Genomic DNA, 19578 nt, shown 5'->3' with positions numbered 1-19578 from the left:
TTTTATTTAGAGAGGACCCAGGTTTCACACAAAAAGGAACAAGGGAGCTCCTCTTCAGAAGAGATGTAGTAGGCTTCCCCATGCACGTTGACTTGAAATGTAACCTCAAATGTAATCTCATAGTATGTAACATGAACAGTTTAAGTAAAAAATATAGCCTCTCTTATTGACACTCCCCTCTGTCCAAAGCTAGTGATTTTTGAAGGGTTTGTGTTAGAAAGTGTTTTTGAGTTGTCCTTTAATTCTTAGGAGATGTTGAATGTTAGAAGAAAAACTGATACTTAACTTCAAGCCATTATTCTCCCATTTGCCCCAAATACATACAACCTTTCTGTGTGAAACTGTGTAGGTAATAGCTTGAGAATAGGTTATTGCTGTATGGTAGGAGATTGGCCTTACTAAATAAAGGAGTTCATATGTTCGGGATTGTGCTTGCTGCTTATAGTTCAGCTGTGCTCATTTTTGATGCAATAACCTAATTGCTTGTACTAATTAAAGCCTGTTAGCAAAGCAATACAGTATTTAGGTCAGCTTTTCTTCACCGTCCTTTTGTGCTTGTGCCTCCTGTTCTTGGCATTTCCTAATTGCTTCGGGTCCTCTTTTCAGACTTGCAGTATGTCAGCCTTCTCCCTGATGCTTCATGTTCTAGTGCTGTCTTGTTTTGCTTTGAACAGCCAGACTCCTGTGCTATATTGTCATGCTGTACCACTTGTAAAGACGAAAGGCTGGCAAAATTCAAATAGCATTTGTCAGAGATGTACATAACTAGATTGGTTTTAACTAGTCAAATGTGGAGAAAATAGTCTGAGTTAGTAGATGATTGAAATGATCTATAGTGTGGTATCTAGTTAGCAAGTCTTGTGAAGGTGCAAAGAGCACAGCTCATCCAGCAGAAGAAAAGGCTAGCCCAAAGAAACTTCAAGTCCTCAAATTACTTGCTGCTGCTTCCAAACATGTATGAATGTTTGACATGGAACACTGAATTGGGGTAGACTCTATATTGTAGAAGAGGGATAAACTATAGGGTATGTAAAATGAACTGTGTTGCTTTCATGCAGTTATTTTTGTGTGTGTGCATGTTAGCACTTCTAGACTGGTACTTCCAAGATGCAGTGTTCTCGTGCAAATGCAATTTTGTAGGCAAAGCGTTCCTAATGGGAGAGTGACATCTCTCTTGAGTCATAAGTCTTTTTCTCTCAGATTCAGATAGACTTTTAAACCATTTCCCACGTAGCTTGGAATTGAGTGTATCCCATTTCATTTCTTCTGTAGCGGAACTACTTTTTTCTGATCTATTCTGCTCCACTCTTGATGCTGGCCTTATGCTCAGCTTGGCCATGTCTTCTACAGCTCTGCCTTCTCTTGCATTTCCCATGGCTGACTGTCCCACTCTTCATGTAAGTTCCTCTTGGGATTTCACTCTAACATGTGAAGTGAAACTTGTCTACTACTGACTGAACGGATAGTTGTTTATGAGGTTATTCTTCATTTTTTGGAGAGGATATCAAAGCTTTGAAAAGTATATTAAAGTTCAGAGTCAGACTTGTGAAAGGAAAAGAATGGCTAAGGGGCTAATTTTAAATAAAACAGTTTGGAAATATAGAGGTCTTTTGCTCACATTGCTTTCTTCATCAGTATTTGTCTTTTCTGACAAGATTAGACTGTTTTCTGGGAACAGTTTCCTTGAGTTGTCTGAAAACCAGCATGCTGTGTATTCCACTACAGTCTGGGTAACAGCAATAGAAGAAATTGATTTAAATGCATGTTTTCTTTTCTTTTCTTCTCTTAGGAAATTCTTTCTGGAGTTGTGGTCATAACAAGTAAAGACACAGTCCAGCACCAAGGTATCTCATTAACAATGGAAGGATCAGTAAATCTGCAGCTTAGTGCCAAAAGTGTGGGTGTGTTTGAAGCTTTCTATAACTCTGTCAAGGTAAGACCTGTGCAGGTTAATATCTTTACCAGAAAATTTTTGTCTGTGTTCTTAAATCTTTCCTCAATAGTTTTCAGGTAGCTATTACATTTTGTTGTATATGAATGATAAAAAGCAGAGAAAACTCAGCATTATCTGTCGCTATACTGTGAGATTTTGGGTTTTCTTTAGGGCTGAAATATAATAAATAGTATGGTTACTGGAGGATGTATTGAAGGAGCAGGATATTTAAAGAAAGAGAGAGAAGGTATGATTTTTAAAGCAACCGAGTTTAGTGGGACTTCTGTGCCAGACTGTCATCCCAATGGTTTCTGCAGAGCCCTTGAGTGTGTGTTGTTGGGCATAATACAGGACCTGAACTGGTTCTTCCGTGCAGTGTGACACTGCACACAAATTGCTTGCCTGCAGAGCTCCTCAAAGGCCTTTGTACTGCTTTTCTGGTTTTGGAAGTGTGGTCTAGACTCCTGACCTGTCTCTGCACTTGAACTGGAATCTAGCAGGACAAGTTATCTTGGGAGCCACGCAACGCGGTTATACTGATTAAAGGCAAGGCTGGCTATGTTTAGAGACATATAGCTGTATTTGCAAAGTAGCTTGCCTGAGTTGACACAGCCTCATTGCAGAGCCTTTTGAAGCAGTTTTCATTTGTATCTTTGTTAATTTGTTCAGTCTGAATAATCAGCCCATGAATGACTGAAAAACAGTAGAAGCAAAACTTTTTTTTTTTTCTCTAGTCTAGCCAAAGGAAAAGCCCGGGGCGGGGGGCGGGGGGGAGAATCTTAAGGCAAAACTGCACCAAGCATGCCTCTTTGTAACAATATTGCATCCCTTTTCTAAGTGTGAGGTCTATTTGTTGATTAGCTTTCTTCTAAGAACGAAATAAAACTTTTTTGAGATAAAGAAACTTCCTTTATGATATTTCATGAGATGGGCTAAAATCATCCCGCCCACTGTCTTCAGTCAGCACTTCTTCTGCTACTTTGTTTCTGCTCATTCTGGCTGATTCATTTTACTAAACTAGTAGAAAGGGAGGGGGCACTTTCAATTTTTGTTTTGGTATTGGGTTTTGTTTTTCTCTTCCTGATAATCCAATTCCTTGGTTTACCTTACTGACAGGTCAGATGAATGTCCAATTTGGCACAAAAGTATAGCAACATGGAAGAAACAAAGCTGCTTCTTTTAGTATCAGTGAACTGTTAACTTGGTTCAATCATTGCTCTTTCCCATATTAAAAGCACAGGTTGGAATAAATGTAAGGGAAGTTCAGCTTTCATCTCATTAAATCTTGTAACAGTAATGACTACTTCAATTCTAGCAGTTTAAAAAATAAGTATTTAAAAATAATTGAACAGTAATATAATGGTGGATAACATCTCTTATCAATGAGAGTTTGAAGCAACTTAAAAATAATTGTTTGCAAGAAATAAAAATTTTGGAGAAAAATAAAATGCTAATAGCAATACTGTACTGGATATGCACTCTATTTCCTTTTCATATGCTAGTTTTGCTGTTTTTGCTCTATTTCATTGTATTTATATAGGCATCTGTCATGAGGATTAGCAGACTTCCCCACTCAAAAGCCAAATCATAGTTAACCATTGTTACAGTGAGAGACTAATGCTAAATATAGGTCTTTAGGGTGGGAAAGAGGGAGGAAGCAAATAGCTAACTGCTCAGCTGGCATGTACATGCACTTGTCAATTCCTGCTGCTGCTGTTAAGAGTCATAACTTGGAAAATGTAACTCTGCTTTCCAAAGTGCTTGAAACTCTGCTTTTCAGCTCTTTAAAAATGTTTAGCCATTAATTTGACACAACTGTAAAACAGATCACAAATAGTTCTCTGAGGAAAAGCATTCTTAATATTTCTTTTCATTTTAAGACTGGAGAACTGTATATCAGAAAGAAATGCTTGAATTTTTGGAAATTCAGGAAGTCTCTTAGTTTAGTGGATGTTGTTGGTTGTTTTTGAAATCATGGAGTTATCACTCTGCTTCAACCTAAACCTCTTAAATATTTATCTTTGCAGCCTATTCAAATTATTAACAGCACTATTGAAATGGTAAAACCAGGAAAACTGCCCAGTGGCAAAACAGAAATTCCTTTCGAGTTTCCCTTGCATATGAAAGGCAACAAAGTTCTGTATGAGACATATCACGGCGTCTTTGTTAATATTCAGGTAAGGCAGTCATATCGGTAAATAAAATCTGAACTTTTATTATCTGCTGAATGTATTCTAAAGCATCTCTTATTCTGTGGAGGTAGAGGAAATTACAGCGGATAAAGTTCTCCTTTCATAGTGCATGTCTTAAAATATTTTTTGCTTTTGTCAACTTGAATGAACAGAAAGTTAGAGATCTTTTGAAGTAAGTAGCTTTTAAGCATCTCTTTATTAATAAAGTATTCTTCTGATATGTACTGTATTTTCTAGATATAACAACATAAGACTAAAAAGCATGATACACATTAACCTACAGGTACTAGTCTATAGGTAGTCTCTTACTACCTTTTTTCAGTTCCTAGGAGTCAACACTCCCTAAATGTAACCATCTTAGGATCTGAGTCCCATTGATACATGGCTGGCTTTTAAGATTGTTGCAATATTGGTTTCTTTTTCTTTTCCAGGGACCTTAAAGCTTTTTCTTTGCAATAGTTGATGGTAATGAAAATGATCAGATATAATGTGGGAAGTGCAGGAAAGAATTAAGAACACAGTGGAAAAAGGAGGGTTTAAACTGAGGAAGGACAAAATATTTGCCACAGTGGTTAAAGCTCATACAGTTCTTTTACAGTATGAAACTGAAATCTTACATGTTTAGCATATTTTCATCTAGTTCTGATTTTATGGTGAAAGAAACTGCATTTCCTATGTTGTAGACACTGTAGTGCGTAGCCAAAAATAAATGTACTGTTAATCTAGTTTCAGTGATATCTTGTTAGCATAATAAATTAACTGGTTACTACTAATAATGCTTTAAAATACTAAAAATGAAGTGAGCCGACTTACCAGATCCATCTTAGACATAGGTACAAATTCTACTGGAACAAAGCTACCTTGTGTTCAGAGTCTGTTTTCCTGTGTTCATTTGTCAGAAGCATCCTCCAACTAGAGAAAATCTTTCCATCGCTTTTTGTTTCAGGCCTTCCATATTGAGTAAATCTCCTAGGAAAGATGATGTAAATAGAACAAGATGTCTTGCCTGAAATACCTTGTCAGAACTATTGTAACATATCTGACCACTCCTTATGCAGTAGTCGCATTATATCCGTTATTCGGCTAAATCTGTTCCCTTCGTGAATAAAAGCTGCACCACTATTTACTTTTATTCAAAACAAATATATGGCTATGTAATTTTATAATGAAGACTCAAATCAAAGTGATGAGAGCTCATAGCATCTTCAAAAACATAAACTGTTTTCTCCCTGTAGAGATGGGGAGTAAAATTTTCTGCTCAGACCTATGTATACAGCATGGTGTTGTAACGGAGTCTGTGGAAACAGTTTTGAGTTTTTATTTTTTTGGTTAAAGATTATCTTACCAAAGGGTGGTTGTTTTTTTCTGTTTGGGGGGGAGGGGGAAATCTTCCCAACTCTTGAATGTGCACACTATGTTAGCTGATCCTTTCTACTGAGGAGTGTTTTGTGTTTTCAAGAAAAAGTTGAGAGGCAGCCAGTAAATGAAAAACTTTCAGACCAATGCTAATAAAATCATTGGATTGTTTAAAAAAAAAAAAATTCTTCTTTCCTTGTAGCTCACTGAGAGAATTAGCTTTGACACTATATAAAACTGTTAGTTATTCAGCTGAGCTGGAAATTTTATAGTGAACGTTCTCGTATTAAAAAAATAAATCAACCTATTAGCTTATCAGAAGTGACTAAAAGAATAAAGATTATAAAATGCAGGAGGGCTAGGCATGTAGAATTAGGCATTCATTTCTCGTTAAACTCCTTAGACATGACCTTGTTTTCCTGGGATACAAAGAAGTGGCACTGGTAGAAAAGTCTCAGATGAAACACTTTTATCCAATTACTAGATAGGCAGTCTGTCTAGACCTTGTTTTCCATGTGTTTTGCAAAATAATGTTTTAGTGAGGTCATGTTTTCAGTTTTACGTGCTTACCAAGCATCTTTTTATTTAGTTTACTACTATTGTGCTTGAAGACGTTATTGAAATTTTAGATTATAAGTATGCTTTCTGAGTATTATAGATTTGTACAGTTGGCTTCCAGTCCAGCAATATTAGCTACCACTTTGCAACAGTGGGAAGGATTTACATGCCAAAGAGAGAGCTATGTATTATATGCCCATTTGGGAACTTTGTATTTTGAACAAATAATCATTATCACTTTAATAAAATGCCTTCTAGTCTTGTCTGAATGTGTCTTGCCTGTTGTGGTATTTTCATTATGACTTTTTTGTCTTTGTTCTTCTCATTGTTACAGAGAAAATCATGATCCTGCTTTTCATGCTTTTCAGCATAGTCAATTAGATGATATTTTCTCAGCCCTTGCAAGAAAAGGGCTGTCTGAAGCCCCTTCAGACCCTGTCTGAAGATCTGGCATTCAGCTTTCAAAATTCTAATTTACCATTCTATATCTAATTTTGCCTTCAGGTCACTGGCAAACTCCAAATTATTATGTCTGATGTTCTTCAGTGTCCATCAGAATTTTCCAATTTTCATTACAGGGTTTTGGTTAATTCAGAAGCAAGTTGAATGCATTTCTAAATGCAGGCCCTCAAAGCCATTAGTTTATCTTCCCTTCCCATCACCTTTCCTCCAGCAGGATATTACTTAAACTGTGTATTTTATTTATGACTACCTTTAACTTCATATACTGCTGACAGCACCAAGGATGAAGAAATTCCCTTATTTTTTGCCTACATTCAGATGGTTTTTTTCAAATGCTTCCCATATCTTTTTTCAGTCTTGGCTTTCTTCCTAATGTAGCATTTGTTGTTTGTGGTAGGTATGTCAAAAATGGTGCCAGACAGGTTGAGTTGCTTTCCATAATCCAGATAACTTGCTTATGATCGATATCAGTAGTTTTAAGGTATACTTTAATGGTAAATGTTTGTTCTGTTTGGTGGTTTTGTCATTTTCTCTCATCTACCCAGCTTCTTTTTACAACCTGAGGATAAACTGTAATTAAAAGATTAATTATTAGGTTTTAGCCAGCCTTTGTGATTTTTTTTTTTCCTATGTACCCTGAAGATGAAAATAGTCTCTCTCAGGGCTATTTAAGGTACAGTGATAACTGATAAAACAGATGAACATGGATGAATCTGGGGAACTCTAGTCTGGCATTATTTTTAGAAGTCAGGCTAGAATTACTTAGAAATGTTTCTCAGGTTCTAAATAAATCAAAGAAAAGAGTTCATTTGCTTTCTAACTTGTTTATATTTGTTATCCATTCAAACCAAGAAATGGAAGAATAGACTACAAACAGTACACCACCTACTTATCTTTTGACATTGGAGTAACTAAAGGTGCTGTTTAAGAGCAGCTTCAGAGACTTCTGTCTAAGTCCTGTGCATTTTAGAAGCAAGCCTGTATTTCTTGATCTAGTGATTAATGTTAGTTGGAGGTCTCTGTTTTCCTGCAGAGACCTTCTAGTTAGATATGGATGGGGAGGCTGTGGGCCAGACTGCAAAGGAGGTGTTTTTCCTGCTGTCGTGGTGCCCCCTTATTTCAGACCAGGGAACTTGCTGTAGTGCAGTGCAGCTTCAAAATGTTTGCAGCAGGGGATAGTCTGACTGGGGGGGAGGTGTGTTCCCAGGTCTCATTCTTTCAGACATATTCAGGTTATAAACAGTGAGAACGCCTGGACTAGTAATTAGGAAGCTTGAGTCCCTTAGTTTGAGCATACCTGTGTTTGTCAATTCCTCATCTGTAAAGAGGGAATATAGAAAAAGTTCTCCAAGGATGTTGAAAGAATATATTATAGATGATGAGGTGCATGGTTACTGTGCTAACAAAGATCATACTATTTCTCAGCCACTGGTTTATGGCTCCCCCTTATTTTTTTTTTTTTTGGGGGGGGGGGGAGGTGGAGGCAGGAAATAGGCAGCAAGCTATTGAGCAGTTACCAGCAAAATTAACCTTGTTCCCTGACTTCCTGTACATTGTTGCTTTTAAGTTCAGCTTGTATGGCTAAAGACAGATTCTTATTAAATATGCTTATAACTGTTACCACCATTACATCTACTGTAAAATTAAATTTAAGTTAAAAGGGCTGTGAATATATCTTACCTGCTGATAATCACTTATCCAATGTTTGCTGAGCAGTGCCATAATTGGTCTCAACTGAATGTAGCTTGGGTGCTTAGGCCCCACAAAAATATTACTCTGACAGTGAATTAGTCCCTCAATCTCATAGGCTGTTATTGTGTATTACTATAATATACAAGAGATGAAAAGCATTTGCAAGTGATGATGGGACTATAAATACAAACACTTTTTCATTTGGGAGCATCTAAAATCATTGTATATCTCATCTCCTCTCCTTCCCCCCCCCCCCCCCAATCACTGGTATATATGTTGCCTGTTAATCTGTTGTAAATGAAGTGTTAGATATAAATAACCAGTAGCCTTCTGTACATATACAACAAAAAGAAGGAAAACTAATAGAGATGGAGGAAATCTTAATAAAGCCTCTTCTCTTTTTCTCCCCTATCTCATTCTTGCCAGTATACTCTGCGGTGTGATATGCGACGTTCTCTGTTGGCAAAAGACCTGACTAAAACTTGTGAATTCATTGTCCACTCACTGGTAAGAATGGTTGATGTTAACTGTATGAAGTGATCTTTTTTTTTCCCCTCATTTAAAGTGAACTTCAGCAGTGATGTTCACAAAAACAAGTAACAGTACTGTAACTTGTAATAACAACATGTCTGATGTGCATGAGTAAAAGAAGGTAGCTTCAAAACAAAAACATTCAATAGAAAGGGTGTCTTCTCTACTGAGGGTTTCTTCTAAATAGGATAACACCTCTCTTTTTTTTTCTTTTAGAGAAGTCTTATCTGGTACAAGTATGATTTCAATAATAAGATGCTTGTATTCATTTTTTTTCTTACCCGTTCTTGTTACTTCTGACACAGTGGTGGTGTTAGAAGATAAATATTACAGTGTTCTTCTAAACACTGTTTCAGATTATCTGAGCATTTCTTAGCCAAAGGTGCCAGGCACCCTCAATGCCTGTTGTAGAAATAGGAGTGCATTGGTAAAGAAAAAACACCTAACTTCTGTTCTTGAGATGAATTACTGTGATTTAGAGCATTAACTCAAAGTATCAAAGTTAGGAGTGCATCAAGTTGGAAATAAGTTTGTCAGCTTAATATTACTAAGCAAGCCCATGGTTGGCAATATGCTCAGATATGCAGGGTGACTAATGCTCAAATCCAGCAGTTAGCAATATAGAGACAGCCTTCCTCCTGTGGCGATATCTTTGTGGGATGAGATTTGTCTGTCTCACAAGAAATGCATTGCCACTTGTTATTTGGAGGTTCCTATCTCGGCTTGTTGTTTTTAGTTTATGTTGGCTTATACACAGGCCCAGAGCATCTGATATCAGTACAGACTGTGCAGGCCTAATTAAATACATCTTTTTTTTTTTTTTTTTTTTTTTTTTTTTTTTTTTGCATTCAGAACTTGCTAGAACATACTGTTTGCATCATTCCTTTGAACTCTGTTACAGGACCCTAAAGCATTAGATTATTTTTGTCTTACTTATAAATAATGGTGGAAATGCATTATTTTAGTTCTGTGGTACTTTTTTCAAAGATTTAGCTAGGTGCTATTATAGAGGTCTCCTGTTGGTATGATTTCATTATTTTCTAAAATATATTATGCTACTTTATATTGGTCCATTATTATATTATAAGTAAGCCACAGTTGTCAAAATAGTGAACAAATTATATATTAGGCAGTTTCCTGGTTTTATTTCTTGTTCCCAGTATAGCACTTGTTAGATCGTGAGTCAGTAAATCATGCTGAATCTCTCAGTCAGGGTGAATTAATGAGGTTTTACTGAACATATAATTCTCACTGTCAGTGCTCAATGTACCATTTCCTTTAACCTTATTCTTTGCCAGAATTTGTCAGTTACAGGAAGATACAGTCAATCTTTCTGCTAATATCTTCCATCTTGCAGCTGGGCAGCAGAAGCTATTTTGAATTCTTAAGTAGTGAAAGTAAATCCTAACTAAGGGTTCAAGTTAAGCCCATTGGTATTAGAGCTCTACCAGCTCTGTCATGCACAGCTGGGGATCTCATAATTGAATGGTGTACTGGTCACTTATGTGTGGGGGAGCAGGGGAAAACAATGCACCTCACCGAGATAAGGATCGAGTTGGTGAATGGTAAGCGAAATGTGCAACTTGCCTTGCTGATGCAGTGTATGGGCTGCCATCTCAGCAGATCTCAGAGCCCATTGAGCTTGTACAAATAAACTTTTGTTCTTGTGATAAATGGTGTAAACAGATACTAAAAATTATAATAATGTGCCCTCAGAATGGCTCAGCCGGTGAGGAAATCTAGTCTGGAGTATTTTCCAGGCCTAGTTTTGTTTGCTTTATATAAAGAAGCTAAAACTGTAACACTGTATAGTAGATTCCATCAACTGAGGAGCTCCTAATAATTTGAAGATTGAAGGCTTAAGAGACTTGAACTGTTTTTTTAAAGGGCAGCAGGTAAAATGGAAGAGAAAGGGAGTTCAGAGCACTCACAGATAACAAAAGGGAGAGGGAGAACTGCAGAACATATTCAGAGCGATGGACCAAGCTTATTTACAATTTTCCCCCTTTAATAAATTTGCTAAATACTAATAGTGAAAGGAAACATTACAAGTGACAAATGAATTGTAGTTGTTTGTAAATACTGAAATGTAAAATTGAACTTTGTTCTACAGTATCCCAGGATATGCTTCAGAAGATTAGCAGTGTAATTGTCCCCTGCTTCAGTAGTTTGCAGGTGTCAACCGTTTGGCTTTCAATGTAGGTGGGGCTTATGCCAGTGATTTAGGAATGGAGATCTTACTGTGGTTTATTGCAATGGCAAACACAAATAAACAAAACTTGCTGCAGTCAATTTTCTGCACATTCAGAATTGTGACTTGAATTTAGACAATATCATTAATAATGAAGGCAGGAAATGTCAGTTTTCTTAATACGTAGATGCATACTTTCAGCATTGACAGTCCTAAAAATCAGCCTAGCCAACATTGCTTGACTTCATTGACTTTTTTAATAGTCAGCATGTGTTTTGTAAATCATATAGTTTACAGTTTTAACTTTTTCATTACTCTGTAGTCACAGAGAGGGAAGCTGATGCCAAGTCCAGTAGACTTTACAATTACCCCAGAAACCTTGCAGAATGTTAAAGAGGTAAGTTTCTTATTTTATACGTAATGCTCAAGTAATTCTGAATGAGAGCAAGAAAATAATGATTAAATGCATCACTGCAGATATTCAGTTCTCCTTCCCTTTCTTTTTGCATTCTCTCTTTGTTTTGTAAGCAATAATCTTATCTGTTGTCTTCTGGTTGTGTGGCTAATATAAAGTGGAACTTATGGGTAAGCAGTTTTTTTCATCTTTGAGTGCAAGATGGCAGTGAAGCAAGGAAAAACATTCTGTACCATATGCAACAAAATCCTTTAAAAATGTATTTTTTGATTTCTTGGGTATGCCATCTTTACAGGTCCTGCATTGGCTTTGGGAAGCCTGTATTAACAGTAGTAGCTCATGGCTCTTTGGTCAGTCAGTTAGCTCTCTGAACACTGGTTTCTGTGTGTCCCCTGAAACCTTTTTTCTGCTTTTCCAGATATTCCAGTTGAGCACTTCTTTCTTAATAAGACAGCTTTCCTGCTTTAATTCTCCCTTCTACATCCCTAGTTTAAGTCTTCCAATTCACTTAATTCTAGACTTCTGAAGTTGGACCTGCTCTTCCATGGTTTCTGAAAGCTTCAGTCCAAACATCTTGATCAGCTGTTGCGTTGTTTCATGCCATTGTTTACCTTATTCTACATACTCACAAAATCACTGAATCCTTGATGTTGGAAGGGACCTGGAGATTTAGTCCAGCCCCCCTTGCTTAGAAGCAGGATTGTCTACAACAGGTTGCTCAGGATCATGTTGAGTGGAGTTTTGATACCTCCAAGGATGGAGACTCCACAACCTCTCTAGGCAACCTGTTTCAGTGTTCAATCACCTTCTGAGTTTAAAAAAAAAAGTTTTTTGTTTGTTTTTTTGTTTGTTTTTCTTTAATGTTCAGTAGAACTTCCTATATTTCAATTTGTGCCCATTGCCTCTTGTCCCGTCACTGGGCGCCACTGAAAAGAGTTTTGCTCCATCTTTACTCCCTCCCATACCCATTGATAAGATCCCTCTTGAGCTGTCTCTTCTCAAGGCTGAACAGTCCCAGTTCTCTCAGCCTCTCCTCCTGTCAGACACTCCAAGCCCTTAAGTATTTTCACGGCCCTTCACTGGACTTTCTCTAGTATGCCCATATTCTTCTTGTACTGGGGAACCCAGAATTGGACACAGTCACCCAGAGGTGGTCTCACCAATGCTGAGCAGAGGGGAAGAATTGCCTCCCTCAGCCTGCTGGCCACACTCTTCCTCATGCAGCCCAGGATCCTTGTTGGCTACCTTTGCTGCAAGTGCACGTTGCTGGCTCATATGCAAATTTTGTCCACTAGGACTCCCAGAAAAAGCTTCTTTCCAGTTGGTCAGCTTTCAGCCTGAAGGAGGGGGTTATTCATCCCCAAGTGTAGGACATTGTATTTCCCTCTGTTGAACTTCACAAGGTTCTTATTTGTCCATACAGTCAAAGATCTCAGAAGGGCAGCGCAACCATCTGCTCTATCAACCACTCCTCCCAATTTTGTATCGTCTGCAGACTTGGTGAGGGTTCACTCTATCCCATCATCTAGGTCACTAATGAAGATATTAAGCAATGCTGGCCCCAGTATTGACCTGTGTGGTATACCACTGGTGAGTGGTCTCCAGCTGGACTTCATGCCACTGATCACAATGCTTTGAGCCCAGCAGTTCAGCCTGCTTTCAGTCCACCTCACTGTCCATTTATGTAGTCTGCACTTCTAGTTTGTACTTCATCAGTTTGGCAGTGAGGATGTTAGGGGAGATGCTGTCAAAAGCCTTATTAAAGTCAAGATAAAACAGCATCCACTGCTCTCCTCTCATCCACCAAGCTAGTCATTTTGTTGCAGAAGACTACCAGGTTGGTCAGGGGTGATTTCCCCCTTGTAAATCTATACTGACTGCTCCCAATCACCTTATCCTTTATGTTTGGAAATGGTTTTCAGGGTTATTTGCTCAATCACCTTCCCATGGATTGGGGCAGGGCTGATCAACCTGTAGTTCCCCAGATCCTCCTTTTTGAAGATAGGAGTGACTTTCTTCCATTCCTCAGGAACCTCCCCTGATAACCATGACCTTTCAAAGATAATCAAGAGTGGCCTTGCAGTGACATTGGCCAGTTCCCTCAGTACTCATGCAAGCATTCTATCAGGCCCCATGGACTTGTGTTTGTCCGCCTTGTTTAAATGTTCCCTAACCTGATTCTCTTCTACTGAGGGTAGGTCTTCCTTGTTCTAGGCTTTCCCACTGGTCTTAAGGGCCTGGGATTCCTGAAAGCAAATTTTACCAGTAAAAACCAAGGAGAAGAAGGCACTAAGTATCTCAGCCTTTTCTGTGTGTCTTGTCACTGGGTCCCCAGCTATATCTAGTAGTGAACCAGCATTTTCCATCATCTTCCTTTTGCAGCTGGTATACTTGTAGAAAGAAGCCTTTCTTGTTGCCCTTCACATCCCTAGCCAGATTCAGCTCCAGGAGGGCTTTGACTTTCCTAATCCCATCCCTGCACACTTGGATAGTGATTCCATATTCCTGCTGGGTCACCTGTCCCTGCTTCCCACTCTTGTTACTTCTTTTTTTAGGTCTATATTTGTCGGGAGCTCCATTTTCATCCATGCAGATCTCCCGCCAGCTTTGCTTGACTTCTTGCATGTCAGGATAGACCACTCTTGAGCTTGGAGGAGGTAATCCTTGAAAATCAACCATTTCTCCTGGCTGAACTAGTGTTCTGTAGCCTTTGATGTCTCTAGAGCCTGATGCACACTGAAAGCATACATTTTCAAGTATAAGGATGTAATACCTATTCTTGATGGTAATATGACTTTTGAAATGGCTGCTAATTACTAAGCTGTCAGCAGTCTGCTTTTTCCCAGCAAACCATATTTCCACTTAAATTATTTTGTCTTCTGATATTTTACCCTTTTGCTTAGCAAAGACTCAGTGATGTGTGTCTTGAGAAAGTCCTGTCCATTACAAGCTCTTTCTTAGGTTTAATAGCAGACCCTGTTTCTTTCTTTATTTTAAGTATATAACCACAAAAAGTAGATTCTAAAACGTCTAAAATGTTTGCTGCAAAAGATCTTGGTGTTTAGTCTTGGAGTCATCTTAAAAAATGATATTGGACTGTGTGTTAGTACAAGGAGTGGCATTGCATTTTTTGGTCTGCCTATCTCAGAAAAATGAATGGGTGTGAAGCAACTGTCTGGTGGACAAAGGTCTATAGGTAGAAAAGAAAAAGTCATTGTTTTTGGATATTTTAAAATATTAAAATTTCAGTTCTCTGCTTTTCTGGACACAACTAATTTGTAGACCACTGGAAAACTGATTGAGAGGTTTGCACTAGCAAAGCACAAAGAGATTAGATGGAAAAAGCAAAATAGATTTACCGGCATGTTCTTGATTCTCATTTTTCAGGCTTATGTAATGGAATGTAAAAGATGGATCCCATGAGAGCAGATCTAGCTGGGATAAAATACCTAGAGCACTGACAAGAGTAGTAAGGTTCTAGGGGAAATATGCCTTTAAAAAACAAAACAAAAAAAATCTTGTAGACTAGGTTTGAAGAAAATGGCTTTGAGTTCTGGTTCTGAAGGTTCCTTTTATGTCCGTCTCTTAGGCCTTGAGCAGTACATTTCAGGGGATAGTTATACAATGTCTCTGTGTAGCAGGGAAGTAAGCCTACATTCACATATTGGTGATGAGAAGAACCTGCTAGAGATCATACAATAAAAGAGCATTTTACTAATGTATCATAGACAAATCTCTCATGTGACACAGAGATTTTGTCAGGGATGTAACTTTTGTTATTTCCATTAGGAGAAAATACCCAAATGAGGTCAAGCCTACTAAGCATGTGAAGATGCCCCTTTATTTCCCCCCAAAGGCTTATTTTGAGTAGAATGCTACTTTCTGCAGAGGTGTTGGGGATCTGTGTGAAACAGTCTAAACAACAGCTGAGGAGAACTTTTCTGCCATTGCTTCTGGCAGCCAGGACTAGGAAGTAGAACAAATGGATTGGAAAAAAATGTTTGTCAGAGGGTTGGTTTGGAAGAAGGGAAAATTGGATACATGGGCAAGGAAACTAGAAGCCACAAGCAAGCGTGAAATAAGTGCTTGGAAGGTAGGGGCTAATATCAACATGTCAATAAGGTGTCAGTACCTAAAAACCTGAGGAGAGAAAGAACAATGAGATTTGCAAAAGAAGAGGAAGGTTGGAGCACGAGTCTGGAAGACTTTGAGGAAAGCTGGATCGTGAAGAAATGAGCTGCAGATGTAGGTGGAAAACTTGATTGTTTCAGTATGCTTCCTGCCAGAACTGGAAATGTAAATGGAGCTTCTGGCACAGGAGTTCCTCTGCTGGCAGAAAATATCTGTGATGCCTGTTGGCCTTAAAAAAGGGGTGCTGACGAAGCAAGAACCCCACTGCATTCTCTTACAGAAACTGATTATAGACTTCTTACAGAAACTTAGACTGTCATCCTCAATTAGTTATTCTTGCTGCTTGGTTGTCTCCTATTACAACTGGTTAGTAAGTCCAGTAAGCATCCAGCCATGCTGAGCTGAGTGTCAGCAGCATTGTGGTTTGTCTTTTTTATTATGTAGGAAATGTGCTTGCTGTTAGAAGATTGTTAAAAGTGTGATCCTGCATTCAAAGTAGGATCGTTGATTGTCCAGCCCTTTAGCTGGTGTCTTGCCACTGGTATGCAGTACAGTACATATTGAATTAAATGAGCATATTCAGTGTCCTTTTCTTCCCTCCCAGTAATGGCCATAAGAGGTAAGTTTCAAATGCTGGGAAAATCACTGAAGTGATAGCCTTTATTGTAATCTGTGACAAAACAAGACCAAAATGCAGTTCTTCAGAGCACTGGTCAACCTGACCATCCTTTCCATTCCTGCTAGCCCTTCTCCTTCACCATGCAGTTCCCAACTTCTGGATAAACTGTAGTATCAGTTGTGTCAGATTATCCCAGGATAGATAGCTCCTGCGTATGGAGTGAGTTGGAGGGGGGCATTTCAGAACAGTAGTAAGAGATAATATCCTAATGCATCTGCGTAAGCATGCCTGTTCAAAAACATGCATTAAGTTACTTGAGGCACTTCTGAACTAAGTTCTTGATTTTGTAACTTTTCTATGTATTCTGACTTTTCATCTTTTTCTTTGTAAGGTTGCTCTTTTTCCTTAGTCAGCATTCTCTGCTGTTATAGTTATGGTTTGTTTTTGTTCCCCTCCCTTCCCCATCTTTTTAGAGAGCCTCACTTCCAAAATTTCTCATCAGAGGTCATCTCAGTTCTACAAACTGTATCATTACACAACCATTAACAGGAGAACTGGTAGTGGAGAATGCAGAAGCTGCAGTCAAAAGTATTGAACTGCAATTAGTACGTGTGGAGACCTGTGGTAAGTTGTTCTATAAATATAATGTGTACAGACTGCAATAAGTAACAGAATACTTGCACTCTTTCAGCTTAAATATGCAAGATTGTCAAAAGTCATACAATTCAAAAGACCTGTTTAGGGAAAAAAAAAAAAAAAGCTTTGCACCTCAGGTAGAACAGTCGAAGCATTAATTTAAATAATCTCTATGATCCTTAACTCAGGAGCTCTAATAAGTAAAGCTTTGGTCAAAAGGCAAAGTATTTGGGGGTTATTCCCTGGTAAATCTTTGTGTGTTTGAATTTTGGCCATTGCTTTCCCTTTTCTCTTTTGCTTCCTCTCCTCTTCCTCTGAATTTCCTGCTTTCACCAGGATGTGCAGAGGGATACGCCAGAGATGCCACAGAGATTCAGAATATTCAGATTGCTGATGGGGATATCTGCAGGGGCCTACCAATTCCTATATACATGGTGTTTCCCAGGTTGTTCACTTGCCCTACACTGGAAACGACAAACTTCAAAGTTGGTAAGTATATAGGTTTTTATGCTGTGCTGGCATCTTCCACTTGAAGTAAGTTTCTAGTTTCACTTAGCTTCTGGCAGATAATGAGAAAAATCACTGTCAGCACTGCTAGAAAAACTAAGGAAATAGGTCTTCCGTAGAGGTTCCTTGAACAGTATTGTAGTATGCTGTATTTCTTACGGATTGAAAAAACAGAGCCCAATACTCTTAACTAAAACAGTTATGAAACTATTAAGGTTAGTTTTGACTAACAGAATTGTAAGACAGAGGGACTAGAGCAGTAGTGTAGTGGCAGGTAATTATTTTTCCTGCCAAAAATACTAAGTGCAATTAAATACTTAAAGCATTTGAGTAGTAGCCCAAGAATAAAATGCCAAGATGATCACTTCCTTTTTTTATCACTGAGATCTGCTTTTTCTATTCCTTCTCCTTCTTGTTTCCCATTCTCCTGCTGCACAAACTCAAAAGTATAACTGTATATAACTTTGCTTTCTTGATCTTGACAGGCCATTTCTTCCTGCTTATTTTTGCCAAAATCCAGCATTTTCATTGACACTTAAAATCTAGGTCCCTGTTTTCCTGTCCCAAATACCGACTTCTGTTCTTCTGCTTTACAAGTCAGACTTTCTCATTTGTTCAAATAATTACTGCAGAAATCATCCATGATAGCCTGTTATTCTACCCTGCTTTCTTCTGGAATCTGTTGGGTGTTTTTCATTGTATCAGACTCAAGCTATGAGTCTGTACTGTTAGGATCCTTCCCAGCTGAAGCTCCTCATGCTTTTGTGCTGCATATTTTTGGACAAATGCATACAACTAATTTTTCAGCTATGAGTGCCTGTTTCCTCAAAAGCATGTTTGCACCTGATCTATACAGTGATTTTCACTGAATACTAACATTCTATTCTACATTTAGCACTTCTAGCTATTACATAGTAATTTATAGTGACAAATTGCTACTGTTAGTATACTGTCTTTTTTCAGCATCTTCATAACAGGATATGAAGGCTGTTCTTATAAACAAAATAACATTATTATTATTATTATATATTATTATATATTTTGCTTTCTAGTTCCCTTGAGCTGTTAACTCTACTTGTCATCTTGATTTTTGTATTCTGTCTTCATTTAGAGGTATGGATCTGATCCTGGTTCTCTTTGGAACAATGCTGAATATTATATTAAATTTTCTTTTGAAAATTTCTTCATGAAATGCAGGTCATACTTCTTATTTTGGTCTTTAACTTCATTTTCTGTAAAGGCCAAAATAGCCCGAGAATATTGTATTAAGTTCTATATGCGCTGACAGTATTAATAGGAAAGAGTCTGTTTTCTAACTCTTCCACTTATTTGCTTCCAAACAACAAATATTGTTTTGAGAAAGACACCCCAAGCCAAAGTCTGTTTTAATCTTGATGTCAGAACTCCAGTATACAGTCTCCTGGTAGAGTAGAACAAGCCAAGGTTCTGTAAGGATGGTCCAAGGTCTCAGGTGCTGTCATCAGGTTCTGTCTGGAGTACCTTGTTCTTCCCTGCATTGTTGTATTACTTAGCTACAGAAACATCTTGAATATTAAAACAATGTGGAAGAGTCCTGTGAACTGATGCATCTGAGAGCAGGAACTGTCTGCTTCTGATCCTGCTGATACAATTCAGATTAATATGGAACCTTTTATTTTTTTCCTCTTCCCATAGAGTTTGAAGTTAACATTGTTGTCCTTCTGCATGATGATCATCTCATCACAGAGAATTTCCCCCTGAAGCTCTGCAGAACGTAAATAGCCACAGGAGGACTACCTAAGGATTTACCAAAAAAGGAGAAAATTCTTCAGAGACAAGGCTGAATATTGTCCATGGATTAGTTTAACCAAAAACACATCATTTCCTCCTTTCTGCTGGTAGTTCTCATGTGTTCAGTCCTCTGTAAATCTTCCTGAACACTCTGCCTGTCTTCTCACGATACGCTAAGCAGATGTATCTCACTGGTCAGCCTTGTCAGGTATCTTTCTGAATTCAGCAGCCATGTTTCCCACTTTCTCTCAGACAAATCCTGAAGGAATGATTTGGGATATTTCTACAACTTGCACAATGTAGTAAATTTCTCTGGAACAAGTACTACATTATGAAATACACAAAGTTCTTTAAAGACTTCTTAAACCTAATAAGTCCTATTATATACTATGTATATTAGGTATGGGGGGATATTGGACTTGTGATAGAATGCTGAATAGAATGTTCCAAGATATATTAAATGGTGCTACAAAAACGTAAGATGGTGTTGCATGAATGTTGCAAGGCGAATGTGAAATAAGAACAAACTAAGTGTGTTTTGGTCAAATAGGGATTCCGTATTGAACAAATGGTCTGAGAACTGAA

The 19578-nt window shown here is 38.0% G+C and overlaps 2 protein-coding genes across 4 annotated transcripts in view; one reads left to right on the top strand and one right to left on the bottom strand.

Moving 5' to 3' along the window:
* TTC3 (tetratricopeptide repeat domain 3) overlaps nt 1–19578 on the bottom strand; it is a 91038-nt gene that overhangs the window by 3635 nt on the left and 67825 nt on the right. Inside the window, exon 46 of one of the 2 annotated variants that reach the window (XR_010392620.1) lies at nt 4939–5094. Coding sequence is in view for 1 of the 2 variants with exons in the window: in XM_064524851.1 (XP_064380921.1) it covers nt 5068–5094 (27 nt within the window). In the remaining variant the exon portion in view is untranslated. Of the gene's footprint in view, nt 1–4164; nt 5095–19578 lie in introns of those variants that run through there. The other variant, XM_064524851.1, reaches the window with a different exon arrangement.
* VPS26C (VPS26 endosomal protein sorting factor C) overlaps nt 1–19578 on the top strand; it is a 25981-nt gene extending 6403 nt beyond the window's left edge. For both annotated transcript variants that reach the window (XM_026121523.2, XM_026121525.2), the window contains exons 2-8: nt 1790–1933; nt 3961–4110; nt 8620–8700; nt 11238–11312; nt 16554–16704; nt 17053–17205; nt 18898–19578. In XM_026121523.2, the coding sequence (XP_025977308.1) occupies nt 1790–1933; nt 3961–4110; nt 8620–8700; nt 11238–11312; nt 16554–16704; nt 17053–17205; nt 18898–18980 (837 nt within the window). In that variant the 3' untranslated portion in view covers nt 18981–19578. The remainder of the gene's footprint in view (nt 1–1789; nt 1934–3960; nt 4111–8619; nt 8701–11237; nt 11313–16553; nt 16705–17052; nt 17206–18897) is intronic.

This window comes from Dromaius novaehollandiae, chromosome 1 (assembly GCF_036370855.1).
Source record: "Dromaius novaehollandiae isolate bDroNov1 chromosome 1, bDroNov1.hap1, whole genome shotgun sequence".
NCBI lineage: Eukaryota > Metazoa > Chordata > Aves > Casuariiformes > Dromaiidae > Dromaius > Dromaius novaehollandiae.
This window is presented reverse-complemented; position numbering and strand designations above follow the sequence as displayed.